Raw genomic sequence first — 17,993 nt, forward strand, 5'->3', positions numbered from 1 at the left:
CGGTACGATACATTGAAGAATTCCCTATCTCTGAGAGCTAGGCCCCGAACAATACTTCCAAAAAAGATTCTCAGTGGAAAACCCGATTTTCATGTTAAACATCTGAAGCTCGAGTGCCTGGATTGTTCTTGATGCGGCGGACATGTGTACGCAATCAACGTAACTACCCATGAAGTTTGCGCATTGGCAAGAGAGAGACAAGAAAGTCACCAAATTGGCAATAAGCCACACACTCATAACAGTCTCTTCATTGGGCTTATGGAGTGCTTGGAAATAGTCGCTTCCAGTCTTGCATTTCAGGATTGACCTCAGGACCGGCGAGTATCGCCGTTGTGGGAGCCTGCTGGCGCAACGGAACACCAACACTGGCCAAGGACGAAATCAGAAGCGCCGTCGGCCTTCAATCTCACGCTCTGGAGTCTGTCTGCATGTTGGGTGTTGTAATTTTGAGCCCCATCCCGCCGGTTTTCGTCCTCACGTTTGCCAAGCCAGGCGTGCAGTGCAAGTCTGGTCGGCTAAGCGGGCAAACGTCATGGCACCGGCGTTCTGGCGGGTGAGGAAGTTCCACGCGATCACCCTAGCAATGTCTGCCCACGCCGGCTGCGGACTTTGCCCTCCGGCTCGGGCGATCGGCGACGGATCCGACGCTGCTGCGCTTGCAATTGCTCTACCAGGCTGCAATTTGACTGCCGAGGATTGTTTCACCTAATATTGGCCGATCCCGCGAGTCATTCTGGCCCAGGAAAATGGTCTCATCAGGGCTGCATACTTGAATCTCTTCTGCCCGTGGGGTCCCCGCGAGTGTGGAGAGAGAGGCCCGAAGGCAGGAATAGTCTGGAATGATGCGGTGTGCGTCCGATTCGTTCTGATACCGCGTCAGGTCTGATGGCATTGAGGTGATTATAACTACCAACAAGACCCACGATACCCAGAATCCAAGCGAATCAACATGACATCTTTCCAGCTCTGAAAGCGGTCTTCCACTAAAATCATCATCTCACTTTGTTCATCGCCCAAGGTTGACGCAGAATTTCCAATTTGTTTCCCAATCATTGTCTCGTCGTCTGCTGTCTGACGGCTGCAGAAGAACACCATGGTTTTCCTCACAGGGAAAGCCCTGCAAACGCAGATCACGATAGCCGCAGGCTCGGGATTCTTGCTCTTCGGCTTTGATCAGGGCGTTATGAGTGGAATGCTCACCGGCGATGCCTTCACGCGAACCTTTCCTGAGATTGACACAAGCGATAATGCCAATGGCAGCGCTAATTTACAAGGTCTCGTAGTTTCGATTTACGAGATTGGCTGTCTTTTCGGTGCTCTGATCTGCCTCTTCTGGGGTGAACAGCTTGGTCGTCGCTGGAGTATCATGATCGGGTGTGTTGTTCTAAGTGTCGGTGCCGTGCTTCAAGCGTCGGCCTATGGCATCCCGCAAATGATTATTGGGAGAATTGTCGCTGGCCTGGGCAACGGCATGAACACGAGTACCATTCCTGTTTGGCATTCGGAGTTGATGAAGCCAAAGAGCAGAGGCAAAGGCCTTGCCATTGAGCTGGCTATCAACATCTTCGGTGCGCTGCCCAGACCCCCTCCCCCTCCCCCCTTTACACGGACGAATAACGAAGCTAACGGCTGCCAGGTGTCGCACTGTCTTACTGGACAAATTATGGCATGAGTTTTGTTGCCAATGATGCTCAGTTCCGCTTCCCACTTGCCCTGCAGATCCTATTCGCTATCATGACGTTCCTCACCATCGCCTTCGTTGTGCCAGAGTCGCCTCGTTGGCTGATCGCCCACGACCGTCACGACGAGGCGCGGAAGATCTTGTGGGCTGTGGAAACAGACGCCAAAACACTGGATCCAAACGGCTCTCGTATCAATCAGTATATGAGGGAAATCCAAGATGCCGTTCGTGAGGAGCGTGAGGCTTCACAAGCTGGCAGTTACAAGATGTTGCTTCACGACGGACCTCAAAGACTGCGCTACCGGACGTTGCTTGGTATTGGTGGCCAGTTCATGCAGCAAATTTCTGGAATCAACCTCATTACTTATGTGAGTATTACCTCTGCCCACCCTCCCAGCCTTAGTTCTCATAGTCTGCTGGAAGCCCATGATTCGAATGAACTCTAACAAGGATTACTAGTACGCACCAGTCATCATGCAGAAGTCCGTTGGCCTCGAAAGAAACCTATCCCTGCTACTCGCCGGCTTCAATGGCATTGCGTACTTCCTCACATCACTGATCCCCATCTGGATCATCGATCGCGTGGGCCGCCGCAACCTGATGCTCTTTGCCGCTGCTGGTCAGTGCGCTTGCATGGCCATTCTCTCCGGCACCGTCGCAGACGGGGGCAAGTCGGCAGGTATCGTTGCCGTGGTCATGCTGTTCCTTTTCAACGGCTTCTTCTCCGTCGGCCTCCTCGCCATCCCGTGGCTGCTACCGGCCGAGTACGCCCCGCTCACCATCCGAACGCGTGCCGCAGCCTTGGCCACGGCGTCCAACTGGCTCTTCACCTTTGTCGTGGTCAAGGTTACGCCCGTCAGTATTCAAGATGTTGGCCACCACACGTACACCTACTTTAGCGTGTTCAACTTTGCCTTTCTGCCGCTCATTTGGTTCTTCTATCCCGAAACGAAGAACCTGACACTGGAGCAGATCGATAGGCTGTTCACAGGCGATAAGGTCTTGATGCATTGGCAATCGAGCATGGGAGTTCCTGGGGAGGTCGAAGTGTCCGACCACGATAAGGATTACGAGGCGGGAGCTCCTGAGCAGGTCATGCATGTCCAGGGAGACGAGAAGACCGTTGAAAAGGGGGCTTGAGGTGGCTACTGCAGAGATCTGTTTGGAAAGTATGTGACGGCTCTCGTCCTGAACGATGAAGCCTCGACCATGAGTTGACGGGCATCAGGGTATGGCTTGTGTTGGAGGAACCTGGCGTGGACTGTGTCTCTACGGTCTTTTTCTTTTTCTTTTTCTTTTGGAAATCAGGACTGAAAGCCATGTATGTTGTGATATCTTGATGCCCAATTATTTCAGATCTCTGATTCCAAGACTGGGTCGCACTGTAAGCTACACTTTCCACAGACTTGATCACGCCCGCACGGGTATCACGCGAAACGATGAGAATGGCAAGAAATAATTCAACTTTGTGTAAGCGAGCCAACGCGCCAACGCCATCCTCTGCCACAAATCATGTCGCACCTGCATTTACAGCTTGCTGTCTTTCCAGACGGGCTGTCTCTTTTCCACAAAGGCCAGAACGCCCTCCTTGATGTTGTCGCCGCCCTCGAGCTGCTGATAGATGCCCGCCTCGACCCGGTTCGTTGCCTGCTGAGGGGCTTCGCCCCCGAGTCCACTCATCAGTCCCTCCCTCGTCACGATGATGGAGTCGGGCGAGTTGTTCGCCAGCTTCTCCGCTACCTGGAGCACGGCCCTGATCAAGTCATCAGCGGACCCCTCGACGACGCCGTTGACGATGCCCCAGTCGCGCATCTGCGCGGCCGTGTACATGTCGCCGAGCATGGCCATCTCGGACGCCCTCTGCCTGCCGAGGATCTGGGCGATCCGCGGCAGCGCGCCGGCAATGGCCACGACGCCCCTCTTGACCTCGGGCAGGCCGAACTTGGCGGACGCGAGGGCGTAGACGAGGTCGGCGTTGGTGATCATCTCGAAGCCGCCGCCGAGGCAGAGCCCGTTGACGGCGGCGATGACGGGCTTCTTGCCGTTCCTGTTGGAGAGGCCGCCGAACCCGCCGGTCGAGGGCCACTTGGCGTCGCTGCCAGGGGCGGCCTGGCCGGGGACGCCCCTGTTCTTCGCGTCCCAGGCCTTGAGGTCGGCGCCGGCGCAGAAGGCGCGGCCGGTGCCGGTGAGGATGGCGCAGCGGAGAGACGGCTGGGCGTCGTACCACTCATAGAGGGCCAGCAGGGCGTGGTGCTGGGCGGGAGGGACGGCGTTGAGCTGGGCGGGGCGGTTGAGAGTGATGAGGAGGACGTGGGGGGCCGGGAATGTGACGACCGTGTTCAGAACTTCGGGCGGAGGCGACGTGAGGTTGCTGGGAAGACTCATGGCGGGCGACTGGCTCCCTGGAGGGAGAGGGAGACGACAGTAGCTTCGTCTGGTTAGGCAGCTGGTTGGCCTTGTAGTAGGAGGAAATGGAGGTCAGGCCGGGGATTGTACGAAGCCGGGGATTGTACGATTCTGCTTTGCGACCTCAGGTCAGGTAGCTGAGAATAGTAGGCTCTGGAGATGAACGGTCTGTGTGAGCGAGAGCAATGCGAGGTTACGAAGAAAAATCGTGAAATGTTGAGTTGAGGATGCTGATGAGGTCAAGTCGAAGACGAGCCTCGGCTTGTCGGCCTTAACAGTAGCGGCTGCAGACTGCTGGCCCGGCCAGGGGTAAAGTGCGGGGTGCGGGGGCGGGTCCGCCAGCCCAGCACAGCCTCCGGCGACGGCGACGGCGACGGGACGACATTGGACTGGGGAACCGGAACTGGGGAATTAGACGATACTCCAGCGAGAGGTGGAAGGCAGGCTGGTCGTTAGAGTCAGGGACTGGCTGATGCAAAGATGTTGGAACATGACATCGGGCACGGCAATCCAATGATCAACGCAGTGTTCTTTACACTCAGGCCACCAAACAATACTCTACGACAAGTGCAGAACTTCAGAAGTGTGGACAGACCACAGGGAAAATCGCAAGCTGGAGGACACGTTATACCATCCTCGGTAGTATGCATCACACGTCGTTATATATTGGAGTTGTGGCCAATCTCAAGATATTGGCAACCGTTCTAGATCGTACGCTTGCTAGAAAATAGGCGGAAAAAAGGATACTCGCGTTGCCATCTAATGGAACGACGTGGTACGTCACCTCCATGTCCATTTTATCATGCTCATACCGGTGAAAGAGCAGGTCTGAAGTGAAGGCTCCCTTAGCCACCGCTGGCAAAAGCATGTCCACTTGTTGTCCCCAGGGTCGATTCCTTCTATGATGAATGATCCAAGCCTCGGAGCAAAGGGAGTGCCATTCTTATCCCACCATGTTATCTGAACGGAAGCGAAGGTCGGTGGTGATGGGCAACACAGATGGTCATGTGGAGAATCTGGTCTTCGGAAAATACAGCCTTCGACAAGGCCATTTTTGGTACATTCCACTGACAGCTTTCCTGCTGCAGCTGTTCGCCAGTGGCAGCTTTCACTTCGAACACACATCGGCGGTCAATGGTGGGCTGGCAGTGCTGTGGACCTGCGCGCAGCGAGCCCGTTACAGCTAGTGCCCTGGGGGGGACCCCTAATGTCTCGTCGCCAGGTATGTCTGTGCCTGTGCCTACGCCGTACCTGTGCCTGTGCCTGTGCCTGGCGGGTCCCGCCAAATTGACGATCCCCCCCCCTCCACCGCTTCCATTGGACAGGTGCAATGGGATGCCCCAGAGACCCCAACACCGACCCAGAAACAACATTGAAGCATCACCGCCGAATACCTGGAGCTGGAGCAACAGTCCTCCCAACAGCCCTACACCGACGTCACGATGCCGCCATGGCTTCCGCACCGCCAAACTCCCTCCTAGCTCGGTCGAGATCGTTACGCTCAGCCAGCAACAGGAACCCGTCAGCAGCAGCAGCAGCAGCGGCAACGGCAGCAGCAACAGCAACAGCTACCCCTCAAGCAGCTGCTACACCGACAGTTACCCCCAACCTTTCCATCTTCCTGACGAATCTGCGACTTCTCGACTTTGACTCGTACCCCGACTGGCCCGCCTTCGATGCCCAGACCTTGGCCATCCAGAAGAGACGCATTCAGAGCGTAGAATGGGCCCTCTTCCAGCTCTTCGCCCTCTGGGATCCCGAGGAGACACGCGTTGTAGGTAAGCCCCGTCCCGGCCTCGAGCTCTCTTGCGCTGACGTCAAAAGAAACTGGAACCATACTTCCCGCCCCGCGACCAGGTTCAGTCCATCAACCTCCGATCCGCCCTGCAGCGATGTCTCGAACAAGCCAAGAAGAACGGCGCCCTCGGCCGCGACGCCGTCGTGCGCAAGACCATGCTCGACGACTGCAAAGGCGACCGCCTCGAGGAGGTCCTCGCCGTCTTCTCCTCGGCCGTCCTCAAAAAGATGGCCGCCGCCGCCTCCGAGGCCGAGGGCGAACACCCCGCCATCGCCGAGCAGCTGGCGCTCGAGAACAGGGGCTACGGCGGCGAGAGGGGCGAGCTCGTGGCCCTGGCGCTCGCCCACAGGGTGTCGCTGACGCACGTGCTGCGCCGCAAGAACGAGGCCCGCCGCCGCTACAAGGATCTCAGCGAGCTGCTCGACATCAAGGAAAGGAGCATCGCGAGGAGACAGGCCGAGGCTGAAGCCTGCAGGGCCAGGGGGCCGGGCGAGGCCGTCTCGGCGGATGCGGTCCTCGACATGCGGCGGATGCTGCGCAATAACTGGACCGGCAGCGAGCGCTGGATGGAGACGCTGCTGCAGGGCGACGCGAGCGCCCGGAACGATGGCGTCCTGTCCGCCCCTTTTGATCGCGTCTGGCGGCGCGTCGAGGCTGGCCGCCTGTCAGAGCTCGAGGACCATGGGAAAGGACTCCTCGAGCAGCTCGAAGGCCGCGTCAAGGCGCAGCGTGAGAGTCTACAGAAGTGGCAAAACTTTCAGGAGACAATGTTCGGTCGCCAGCCGGATGGGAAGCCGCTGGCAGATGCAGCGAAACGCAAGGAGCGCGGCATCCATCTCGGGTTCGGCGCCCACGAGGATCTCCATCTCGGACAGTTTCCTGCGCGGGAGAAGCTCTCGCTGCAAGCCCCAGAGCTCGACCCCGTGCACGCCAGCATTCTCGACGACTGCAAGAAGGACTTGTCGCAGATTGGGGTCGCACCGAGGACAGACATCAGGTCGTTGCTGGGGCCGCGCCTGCGCGAACCGACACGGCCCGACAGGCTCTCTGTGGGCACGGACGGCGGCACCGAGGAGGGCGTCTCTGAAATCAGCGAGTTGGAGGAGGAGGAGGAGGAAGAACCCATCCTGGAAGCCGCCCTACCGCTGAATCCTGCCCATAGAAGGAACAACAGTCAGTCTTCGGCTCCTTCCTCCTCGCAATGGAGCGAGCCACCGGCCGATCCCCCACAGGAGCTGTCAAGACGGAGTTCCATCCGCCGCCCGGTCGTCCACCGCAACACATCCTCCATCACCAAAGACCGCCCCGTCGTCAACCTGTCACGTTTCTCATCACAGGGCTCCCACGCATCGGGCAGCAGGACATCCGACCGATCCAGGAGTCGGTCTCCGGAGAAACCGACGCGGCCCAGCATCATTCTCGAACCAGAACGGACCCCCTCGCCCGAACCCCCCTCGCCAACACAAAACATGGCAGACCAGATTCTCGAGTCCATGGCCGCCGCATCCCCCTCGCCCGTCAAGCAGAACAAGCCTCGGCACACCTTGTCCCTGGCCGAACGCACCCGCATGTCCATGGCCCGCATGTCCTTTGGCGGCAAGGCTTTCACGCCCGAAGACGAAGACGAGCTCGACTTCAGGACGCTGCCCATACGCCCGGCCCCGATGGCGACGCCGACCGAGGAGGAGGAGGAGGACGACGCGACCCTCGACCTCGGAGACAGCGCGCTTGACGATCTCGCCTCGCGGACGAGGAAGAGCATGGCGGGGTTCGAGGCCGCGAGAAAGAAGGCCCAGCTCGACCGGCGGCGCTCGCAGCGACAGTCGAGGCTGCCGCCACCGCCGAGACAGGAGGGGCGTCTGTTCCCCAAGGTCGAGGAAGAGACGACGGAACTGGATGCTGACGCGTCGGTGCTGGCGGATGAGCTCATCCAGGGGGAGGACATGGAGGCTGTGTTCAAGAGCCGGCCGAGGCTGCAGACGAGTCCGGCAGCGTCGCCGCGACGGCGTATAGAGAACGACGAGTATCTGTAGTAGCCTGGTCCATTAGCGCAAATGCACGTAGTTTCCACATCACATGCGTCTCCATGCACGCCTGAGCTGACAAGTACGCTGTATTGCGCTTCCCACGCGCCTCTGGCTGTATTCTACATGACACAAACCTATCCTACAACACGCGCCACACGACTCCTCTTGGACCAGCCCTCTCTCTCACCAGCCCTGGTTCCGCAGCTCCTGCACCCTCGACACGGTGGCCGCGAAGCCAATCTTGAACCTGGCCCGCCAGCGCTCGCTCCTGAGCCTCTTCCTCTTGAGACCGGGCCTCTCGTGACGCTTCTGCAGGCGCGCCAGCTTCTTCGTGTTGTTGGCCCGCATGGCGCTGCCGAGGACGGCGAGGGCGCCGGCCATGTCCCGCCGGGGCGTGCAGTGAAAGGTGCGGCCGAGGACGGGCTTGAGGCGCAGCTCGGGCTTGGGCGCGCTGTAGTGGCTGCGCAGGAAGTCGTCCGACTCGGCGGCGATGATCTTGGAGAGGTCGAGCGTGTCGGTCGACGTGGCGTCGTAGACGTGGTCCGAGGCCGCCGACTTGGAGGCCGCCGTGGCCGGGGCGAAGCCGCCCGCGGGACGGGGCGTCGACGAGGGGGGCCGCGGCACGGCGCTCGCGTTCTGGGCGGGGGAGGTGCGGGCTGCCCAGGTCGGCTTGGCGGGGCCATCGGAGCGGGGGGCGAAGACGGCGGCGGAGGAGGAGAAGAGGCGCGGTTGGGACCATGGGACCGGTGGTGTGCGGGTGGTCATGGTCGACTTCCAGGGAAGAGCGCCCGCTTGAAGCAGGCGGCGGCTTGCCAGTCGGAGTTCGGAAGCCCTGCTGATGTTAGTGGACGACCTGGCGTGGAAGGGGTGGTGACGGGGTCCAGGCCAGCTCATACATGATGACAGGCCACAACAATTGGCAACGTCAGCGTCGTGAAGTCAGCGAAAAGCTTGGGGGCCAGCGTCGGAGAGTCGAGATGGTGTTTCTGGTGTTCAATCGACAAGCCCGAGCTCAAAATCATAGGGCGGAAAAAAGAAACTGCCGAATGTCCGAAAAGGCCCACACAACCACCCAATCACGGCGCGGTCGCGTTTTGACTGCCACCACGAACGCGGCAGGTGCAGGGCAGCCTGGCACTTGCTTGGCTCGCGCCGAAAAATACCCTTCGGCGACTGGAGCTAAGCTTCAACATCCTGACCACCACCAACAACCAACGGCGACTGTCTTGAAATCGCCCAAACACCCGAGTGTCGACTACTCGACAAACAGACATAAACCGGGCCAAACTGTTGAGAAATCACAAGAAGGCTCTCCATCACAACTGGCCGCCGTCTTTCACAATCCGCACCAAACACAGCAGGCACCATCTGGCGCCATGGCATACAACCCATATGGAAGTAAGTCTTGATCTAGCCTCCCCCCCTCAGCTCTTGATTTCCCCATGCTTACACCCTCAGACAACCCGTATGGACCGCCGCCCACATTCGGCGGTTATCCTGGTGCCGCCGGCGCCGGTGCCCCAGGCATGGCTCCCCCGCCCGGTCTAGGTATGTCATGTCGCGACGCACCTTACCTCCAGCTACTGACCACTGCAGGCCCTCCGCCAGGCATGTCTTCCGCTCCGGGATTGGCGCCACCACCTGGTGTCCAGCAGTCCAACAACGCTCAAGCTAACCGACAAAGCGGTCTCCCGCCGAACTTCCAAGCTCCGAACATCCCCAACAACTTTGACTTCAGCGCACCCGTGATCCGACTCTCTGCACTGGGCGGTAAGCCGGGACCTCAGGGTGATGGCGGTCGCAAGGACAGCAGCGCTCCTTCCTCGGGGAGGCCGGGCCTGGGCATGGACAGGAGGGACGACCAGTCGAGGAACGCCGCCAGGGACAACATCCAGTCGCTCGTGCCGCCTACTAACGAGGAGAGACTGCGCACCATCTTCATACACAAGATCCCCGAAGGACTCGGCGCAGACGAGAACATTGAAAGTCTGCTCAACTCGGTCGGAAGACTGCGCAGGTGGGATTCGGCGGCATCACAACTGTCCGATGGCAAGGGAGCAAAGTTTGGCTTCGCACAGTACGACGACCCCGACTCGTTCGCCACAGCCGCCGACATTCTCCAGGACGTTGAAGTGCCGTTGGCACGGCAGGGACCCAAGGAGGCGCCCGCCGATGGCGATGCCTTTGAAGGTGTTGAGATGGTCAAACTCCAGGTTACGATCGACCCAAACTCTCTCAAGTATGCGGAATCTTACAAGGAGAGCAGAGGCGATGAAGCCGCGACCGAGACACGACTCGAGGCGGCCAAGGCGGCTCTGAAGCAGGTCATCAAGGACTTGGTGTATCCCAAGACGGCAGTCAAGGGCACAGACGGAGAAGGCGACACGGCAATGGGCAACGGAGAGAACGTCGAGGTGGTCAACATTTCGCTGGCACAGGACGATGAGCTCGCTGACATTCCGGCTGAAATGCGGGAGGTCGTGGCGGCCGAGATCGCAGCGTTCCGTGACCGCAGCATCAGGCGCGACATGGAGCGTCTGAAGAGAGAGGAGGAAATGGAAGAGGCAGAGCGACAGAGGAACAACCCTCCACACAGGTCTCGGCTCGACACGCCCCCTCCAGATGCCTCTTCCGGCTCCCGAGGTCCGCACAACGCGCCGTCTGGGCCGCGGGGCACCAATGGCACCCGTTCAGTGTCATTTGTCAACGGGGGCGTCGCCAATGCTGAGTACTCCATCAACCGCGAGGACGAGGAGAGCGACGCAGACGACGAAGAGCTGTATCGGAGGCATCTCAATAAGCAGAAGGAAGAAGACGAAAGTCTGTACACAGAGGCGGAGCGCAAATGGTTCAACCGAGAGCGCTCTCGGCAAGCAGCCCTGGAGCGCGAGCGCGACCGCGAGCAGCAGGAGGAAGAAACCTTTGAGCGACGAAGGGACGAACAGCTCGAGCGAGAGAAGGCCTGGGACGATGAGCGGGAGGCGTCTCGAAAGAGCCACCCATTCTACCGCGACCACGCTGCGTGGGTACGCAAGCGACAGATGGACCGGGCCGACGAGGCAGCCAGGGACGACAACGACAGGCGTGCCGAGGCTGACGACAAACGGAGGGAGGCAGCCGACAACGAACACGCCCGCGGCATGGCCGACTCGTTCCTCGACAGGCAGGCGCAGGAGCTGGAGCAACGGCAGCAAGCGACGGCCGCGGCACCGGCACCATTCAAGCTCTCGCTCGGCGCGGCGGCGCAGCGCAACCAGCAGAAGGCGGCCTCCAACAGGCGCACGATTGCTGAGGTGGAAGGCCTGCTCGATGACGAGGAGCAGGACGGCACGGCCAAGCGACAGCTCATTCCAATCCAGTTCGAGCCGACGACGGCGGCGGACAAGATGACGGAAGAGGAGCTCAGCAAGGCGGTGCGCGCTCTGGCGCAGGAGATTCCATCGGAGAAGGAGGGCCTGTGGAAGTGGGACGTGCAGTGGGAACACCTCGACGACAGCATCATTCGCGAGAAGCTGCGGCCGTTCGTGGAGAAGAAGATTGTCGAGTACCTGGGTGTGCAGGAGGAGCTTTTGGTCGAGGTCGTCGAGGAGCACCTGCGGAAGCACGGCAAGCCAGAGGACCTAGTGGAGGAGCTACGCGGGGTGAGTGCTATTCTGTCACACGATCCCATTCCAGACCGACTGCTAATGATCCATGACAGGCCCTGGACGACGAGGCAGAAGACATGGCGAAAAAGCTTTGGCGCATGGTTATCTTCTTCACCGAGAGCGAGAAGCGTGGGTACCCTGCTTAGTAGACGCACGCCCAACAAGACTTGGCTATCTCGTTGGGGGGTAAGGAATAGGGAAAGGAAGGCAAAGCAAAAAAAATGGCATATCGCTTCTATCTGGGCTACGGCGCGGAATAATTTGGCGGGGACTACGATGTTTTATCTTGCTGATGTGTATACTATTCTCAGTTGGCAACCCGAATCATTGCTGGCAACAGCTGTGTCATGACCTAAGACTTGGTTGTTTGGTTTGACTGACGCAGGCATGAGTCGACTTGACTGTAGGTTAAACTGCAGGTTAAACTAACAGGACACTGCAGGCCAGAGGCAAGGTGCCTCATCGACAATCGGCGTGCAATTCATGACATTCGTTGCGAACATGTCCCCGGCGAGCAACCGGCTGGCGGCCAAGAGCCAAGAAAAGGCCCCCTGCAGCGAGTCGGACAGCGGAGCCGCCCGTGATGGTGCCATATTGCGCAATCCCGAACCGGAGGTCTGGCGAGGCCGCACAGCGGTTTTTCTCCAGAGCACATCGACGATAAGCGTGGGATGAACGGTCTATCGGCATGGATTGCATGTATGATGTGCTCCTCATTGGCGACGCCACGATGTCCTAGTGGCATTGATCCGGATCTGCAGGAGTCTTCATTGCTTGCTTCGCGGTCGAGAACTCTGTCCCGCAGAACTCTCTTTTTTCTCCCCTTCTGTCTGTAAATTGCAAGACAATCAACGACAAGTGGTGAGGAAACTCTGACTATTGCGCTGAGACGCTGCACGTCACAATGGCCGCCGAACCAAGCGCCGCGCCGATATTGGATGAACGAGCACCCCTTCTCTTGAGCTCATCGGCGACAATCTCTGTGACCAGTGACTCGAGTTATGACGCGTCTGACGAGGGGGCTTCGGTTGGGTCAGTAGAGTGTCGTATCCCGCAGCAAAGTTCTCCCACTGACAGGATGCAACGCCAGCCCTCGCGATGAGGAAGCATCTATAGGACGAGATGGTGTCGCGCCAACCCCCCGCGCCGCCATCGTGCGCATTGTCGCCATTCTTCTCCTCGGCACCTTTACCTCCAACGCCGACGGCAGTCTGGTCCTAGCGACACACCCGACCATTGCTTCCGAATTCAACGACCTCGAGGATTCGAGCTGGCTGTTCACGGCTTTCGCTCTCGCCGGCGCGTCCACACAGGCCATCTACGGCAAGCTCAGCGATATCTACGGCCGCAGGGCGCTGCTCGTCGTGGCATACTCGCTCTTCGCGCTGGGATGCTTCATTGTAGGCATCGGAGGGTCCATGGGGGAGGTTGTGCTTGGTAGGGTCATATCAGGGTCTGGTGGATCGGCCATGAACGTCGTTGCTGCGCTGGTCATCACGGATCTCGTCCCGCTGCGCGACGTCGCCGCCTGGCAAGCAACCATCAACCTTGCAGCGACCATCGGACGCAGCCTCGGCGGTCCCGTGGGAGGATGGCTCGCAGACACGATCGGCTGGCGCTGGTCCTTCCTCGGCCAGGCGCCCATCTTCATGTTCGCGCTGCTCCTCTGCATGGCCTACCTCCCATCCACGACCAAGCGCACAGTGGCCCCCGCCAGCGCGGCGGATCAGTCGACGGCCAAGACGCCAGAACCGAGCAAGGGATCCCTCTCCCGCATCGACTGGCTCGGGGCCCTGCTCCTCGCCCTCACGATCCTCGCCTTCCTCGCGCCCATCGAACTCGGCGGCAGCAAGATCCCTTGGTCCCACCCGCTGGTCCCGGGGCTCCTCGCCTCCTCGGCCGTGCTCGCAGGCCTCTTCGCCCTCGCCGAGGCCCGGCCCGGCGCGGACCCCATCTTCCCGCTGGCGCTGCTCCGCCAGCGCGACATTGTCCTCTCCTATGCCGTCATCCTCCTCCAGACGGCGGCGCAGCTGGGTCTCATGTTCGCCGTGCCGCTCTACTTCCAAGTCACGCAGCGGGCCACCAACACGGTCGCCGGCGCGCACCTCTTCCCCGCCGTCGCCGGCAACGCCGCCGGCGGCATCCTCGCCGGCCTCCTCATCCGCCGCACGGGCCGCTACAAGCGCCTCACCGTCCTGGCCACCCTCTGCTCGTCCGCCGCCTACGTGCTCCTCGTGCTGCGCTGGCACGGCCACACGAACCTCTGGGAGTCGCTCTACATCGTCCCCGGCGGCTTCGGCCAGGGCGTCGCCATCTCGGCCGTCTTCGTCAGCGTCCAGGCCGCCGTCGACCCGCGCCACAAGGCCGCCGCCATCGCCGGCCTCTACCTCTGCACGACCGTCGGCATGATTGTCGGGCTCGCGACCGTCAGCGCCGTCGTCATGGGCACCATGAAGGCCGCGCTCGACGCCCGTCTCGTGGCCCTGGGGCTCACCGACGCGGCGCGGCGCCACATCATCGCCGAGGCGGCCTCGAGCGTCGGCTTCATCGAGCGCGCGCGCGGCAGGGTCGGCGACGCTGTCGTCGCGTCCTACATCGAGGGCCTGTCGTGGAGTCATGGCGTTTCGCTCGTCTGCTCGCTGCTGGCGCTGCTTGGCGCGCTGTTCTTGGGGGAGCACAAGCTGTGATTTCTGTGGAATCGCTGCGTGGGCGGATGCCGGCGACTCGCATGGTGAATACCTGACATCAAGGCATCTGATAGGAGAGGTGGTTCGGCGGAGAGACCGTGTGACAGAACTAAGGTCACAGACACGTCAGTCTTGGTAGCGACTTTCATCAGTCTCTGTTGGTTCGAGATACCACAAAATCATGAGAACAATATGATAGATTCGAAAAGACAAAGTAAAGTTCCATTCATCTGGTATCTGCGGTGTCGTGAGCCGCGGCAAACGTCAAAATAAAAAAGCCTCCGAAACCCGCCTGACCCAATAATCGTGATATCGTGAAAGGCACGCCTCATGGAGGCCCAAACGCCAAGGCTGGAAGAAGCAGAGGTATCATAGCGTGCGCCCTCACATAACCCATCGTGTTGTGAAACAAATATCCACCGAGCCCAAACAGAGGCCAGCTCCCACAACCTCTCCGATCCCCAAGTCACAAAAGTCTCAGTGTTCCGACTCCCAGCCACCTGCATCATCGTCTACCTCAAATGTGGTTCCAAGGGCTTCCCGACCTTGGCGGATCATCTCTTTAAGCCTGTAGTTGAAATCGTTGATGCGCAGGTCGGCGTCCTGCTCCTCCTTTCGCCTCTTAGCGGCAAGCTTCTTGGCTTCCATGCTTAGCCTGGGACTCGCGTCCACGTTGTCATCGTTATCACGCGACGTCTGGACACGAGCCGAAGCAGCTGAGGCACCACTATGTGTCCGGCGGTGGCTCAGGGCCGGCCGGATGGGCGACGTGACGCAGCTGTTGCTTCGGTAGTGGCCCGCCGAGCTCGAGGGTCGTGAGAAGGGGTTGGAGCCGCGGCCAGCTTGCTGAGAGGGGATAGGGATCCGGCTTGGCGAAAGCGGCGACAGCGGGCCAGGCGAACAGGCCCGAGGAGAGCGGACGCTGGCACAGCTGGCAGTACTGGCGGGTGGTTCTCGAGCGGTACGGGCCGGTGACACGGCATGCGGGCTGCGGAGCGAGTTCCGACGGGCCTTGGACGGAGTAGTATTGAGACGCGAGACGGGCACGCTGATTCGGCGGCCGGTCGTCATGGAGGGCCGCGAGTTTCGCGACGGCGGGCGCAGCGAGGCTCTCGAGGCGGTACGCGGTTGCTCGAGGGGCGAGCCTTCATCGACCATGATCCAGTTGCGACGCAGCTCGTCGTTCTCACTGACCTGTCTGCGTTTGACAGCGGGTCGGGATGGTGTCGAATCGGGCGTTAAAGCTTCGAGAATTTCCGGGTTGTAGGGCATGTAGTCGGATTGGGGAAAGCCGCCAGGGACGTTTGCGTCATTCCCGTCGAAGGCTGAGGAATTCTCGGGTGAAAAGTAGTCCCTGGGCTTCTCTGCGTGCGTCACAGCCTTCGTCGGTGACGCAGGTACAGGCCGCTGCCCGTCCATGGCGTAGGGCGTGCCGCCGCCAGCATAGAAGCCTGTGAATGCGCTACCTCGGCAGAACTCCCATACCTTGCCCATGACGCCGCCGATGGCGTTGAACGCAAAGCGGCTCCAGCCTTCGCCTGCTGGCTGCTGGCTGGGCTTGATAAGCAAGGTGGGATGGCCATTCATTGGCGAGTCGAGCTCGACCGGGTGTCGTTTCGAGCCGAGAGCCTTTCGGTAATCGCTGTCGGAATAAAGGCTCTCCTCGAGTCGACCATGTCCACCTGCAGCATGGAAACCACCGGGCGTCTCGAGTTGGCCGGCTAGGGTGTAGCGCTCCGTGGGCTGTCCATGTCCAACCTTTGCCGCCGGTGTGCGGTTTCTGTCAGTGAGGCCATCGGCGTTGATGTTGGCATCAGACCATTCTTGAAGGGGAGTCTGCTCGCGCGACGTATCGGCACGAGCGCGCTTTCTCTTGACGTGGGCGGCAAGACTGCCGTTTTCGGGGCCAACGCTGGCGGTGGACTTGCCGAGGTGAATGGACGACGAGGCTGACGGCGTGGTAGGCGGTCGGAAGACGTTGGGGTGGACGCCAGTTGTGTGGCTGTCGAAGAATGCGCCGGGCATTTGGTAATGCGAGGAGTATGTCATATTTCGAAACAAATTTCGGACTGTGGGCTGGGAGCTACTTTTTTCAACTCGTTTTCGACTGACCGCTTCACCTGCCAAGAGGGGCGGATGGCATCGCAAGTGTTGTTGACAGGAATGTAAATGACGAAAGAGCCAAGAATAGCAGAGCTGTGCAGCACGAAAAAAAAACCAAGTCCAAAAGCACAGAAACACAGTAAATGTTGACCTGCAGCTGGAAGCCCACCCGCGTTAGGTTTTTCGAAGGGGAGGCTTGATGTTTGTGTGGTTTGTGTTTTGTTTGGACGGGACGGGGGGATGAGGATCACCGCCTTCATCTACCCTGGCTCTGGTTGGAGAAGGAGACCCGGTCTTTCTTTTTGGTGGGTGCGAACGAGCTGCACCTGCCTGCACCTCCACCGACAGTTGCACCTGCCGCTGGTGCCACGAACGACAAGAGCCCCACTCATTTGTTGGGGTCGGAAGGAAGCTCCAGGGGCCACTCTTTCCTCCAGAAGGTGGGTTGCTGGTTCCCTGGCGCCTGGTAACTTCGTCAGGGTCCTATGACCGATTAGATAAGCACGGCGGTGGCCACCTGATGAACCCAAGGACAACCAACGCTGGTGCCAGGACCAGCTCTAGGCACTGACACGGAACCTCCATTTCCATCCCAACCATGCAGCATCGCGCAAGTCATCTGTCTTCCGACGACAGGGATGCATCGAGTTACCGAGTAGATCTGTTCCAACCACCGATATAGACATGAGACACCATGCTGGGACACATACAGGTCCGAGCTGACACATGAGGCACGGGGCCACCTTGCCCCTGATTCCAGACAAGACATTAATCCCCCATCCACATATGGGCAGGCATCAAATCACCATGGTCATCTTGCTCCAAGAGGCATCATAGAAGTGGAAACGTGTCTAACAAGTGTATTTGACATTAACTAATGGTTGAAATTGCTTCTCATAGGGGTCGTCAACGGAGGCTCCGAGGCGGACAAGATCTCGGCTATCTAGAGAAGAGAGCCTGACCGTACCTCATCTTCACACATCTCGCCACCTCAATGAACAAAAGTTTCAACCCATGAAACCGAAGAGAAGGGGGATCGTCGCAAAGGCCACCATGTACGCCTTGGTCACACCGAACGAAGCGGCGCCCGACACTTCAACCACCTCTGGCGCCGGCGGCGAATCAGGCTCTGGAACCCCTTCAGGGCAGTGCCAGTGGTCATCGTGCGCGACACACTCACCCGAGGCGCCGCCAGCGCCGCCAGCGCCAGCGCCCTCTGCGCCAGGCTCACCGCCAGGGGGGTATGAGGGTTCTTCGACGCCCTCGGGACAGTGCCAGTGATCGTCATGGGCGGTGCACTCGGTCTCGGCGCCTTCTGCGCCTTCGGCACCAGGCTGGCTGCCCGGGGGGTAGGCGGGTTCCTCGACACCCTCGGGACAGTGCCAGTGGTCGTCGTGCGCAGTACACTCGGTAGCCGACTCGTCCGAGCCGCCGTGCTCTCCAGAACCAGGTTCTCCGCCAGGAGGGTAGGGCGGCTCCTCGACACCCTCAGGGCAGTGCCAGTGGTCGTCGTGAGCAGTGCACTCGCCAGCGCCGCTGTGGTCATCCCCATGGTCACCAGAACCGGGCTCGCTTCCTGGAGGGAACGAAGGCTCCTCGACACCAGGAGGGCAGTGCCAGTGATCATCGTGAGCGGTGCACTCT

The 17,993-nt window shown here is 59.9% G+C and overlaps 8 protein-coding genes across 8 annotated transcripts; 4 read left to right on the forward strand and 4 right to left on the reverse strand.

Annotated features, from left to right (window-relative positions):
- Window positions 1-1,093: 1,093 nt before the first annotated feature.
- D7B24_009259 (uncharacterized protein) lies at window positions 1,094-2,821 on the forward strand (the record flags this gene model as incomplete). Its single annotated transcript, XM_028643334.1, has 3 exons — window positions 1,094-1,568; window positions 1,637-2,049; window positions 2,141-2,821. The coding sequence occupies 3 exons, from the start codon at window positions 1,094-1,096 to the stop codon at window positions 2,819-2,821; spliced, it is 1,569 nt and encodes a 522-aa protein (XP_028498385.1).
- Window positions 2,822-3,208: 387 nt separating this feature from the next.
- D7B24_009260 (uncharacterized protein) lies at window positions 3,209-4,066 on the reverse strand (the record flags this gene model as incomplete). Its single annotated transcript, XM_028643335.1, has 1 exon — window positions 3,209-4,066. The coding sequence occupies one exon, from the start codon at window positions 4,064-4,066 to the stop codon at window positions 3,209-3,211; it is 858 nt and encodes a 285-aa protein (XP_028498386.1).
- A 1,471-nt stretch (window positions 4,067-5,537) lies between these two features.
- D7B24_009261 (uncharacterized protein) lies at window positions 5,538-7,918 on the forward strand (the record flags this gene model as incomplete). The annotated part of the gene is made up of 2 exons (XM_028643336.1): window positions 5,538-5,861; window positions 5,912-7,918. 2 exons carry the CDS (start codon window positions 5,538-5,540, stop codon window positions 7,916-7,918), a joined length of 2,331 nt encoding a protein of 776 aa, XP_028498387.1.
- A 177-nt stretch (window positions 7,919-8,095) lies between these two features.
- Window positions 8,096-8,806, reverse strand: D7B24_009262 (uncharacterized protein; the record flags this gene model as incomplete). The annotated part of the gene is made up of 1 exon (XM_028643337.1): window positions 8,096-8,806. The coding sequence occupies one exon, from the start codon at window positions 8,804-8,806 to the stop codon at window positions 8,096-8,098; it is 711 nt and encodes a 236-aa protein (XP_028498388.1).
- Window positions 8,807-9,288: 482 nt separating this feature from the next.
- D7B24_009263 (uncharacterized protein) lies at window positions 9,289-11,705 on the forward strand (the record flags this gene model as incomplete). Its single annotated transcript, XM_028643338.1, has 4 exons — window positions 9,289-9,310; window positions 9,371-9,460; window positions 9,509-11,553; window positions 11,613-11,705. The coding sequence occupies 4 exons, from the start codon at window positions 9,289-9,291 to the stop codon at window positions 11,703-11,705; spliced, it is 2,250 nt and encodes a 749-aa protein (XP_028498389.1).
- A 758-nt stretch (window positions 11,706-12,463) lies between these two features.
- On the forward strand, window positions 12,464-14,246 carry D7B24_009264 (uncharacterized protein; the record flags this gene model as incomplete). Its single annotated transcript, XM_028643339.1, has 2 exons — window positions 12,464-12,591; window positions 12,650-14,246. The coding sequence occupies 2 exons, from the start codon at window positions 12,464-12,466 to the stop codon at window positions 14,244-14,246; spliced, it is 1,725 nt and encodes a 574-aa protein (XP_028498390.1).
- A 477-nt stretch (window positions 14,247-14,723) lies between these two features.
- On the reverse strand, window positions 14,724-16,295 carry D7B24_009265 (uncharacterized protein; the record flags this gene model as incomplete). The annotated part of the gene is made up of 1 exon (XM_028643340.1): window positions 14,724-16,295. The coding sequence occupies one exon, from the start codon at window positions 16,293-16,295 to the stop codon at window positions 14,724-14,726; it is 1,572 nt and encodes a 523-aa protein (XP_028498391.1).
- A 1,061-nt stretch (window positions 16,296-17,356) lies between these two features.
- On the reverse strand, window positions 17,357-17,944 carry D7B24_009266 (uncharacterized protein; the record flags this gene model as incomplete). The annotated part of the gene is made up of 1 exon (XM_028643341.1): window positions 17,357-17,944. A coding segment is annotated over one exon (588 nt), but the record flags the coding sequence as incomplete, so codon positions are not given.
- Window positions 17,945-17,993: the final 49 nt, after the last annotated feature.

The sequence above is a fragment of the Verticillium nonalfalfae genome, assembly GCF_003724135.2.
Source record: "Verticillium nonalfalfae strain VnAa140/NRRL 66861 chromosome Unknown scaffold_9, whole genome shotgun sequence".
Classification (NCBI taxonomy): domain Eukaryota; kingdom Fungi; phylum Ascomycota; class Sordariomycetes; order Glomerellales; family Plectosphaerellaceae; genus Verticillium; species Verticillium nonalfalfae.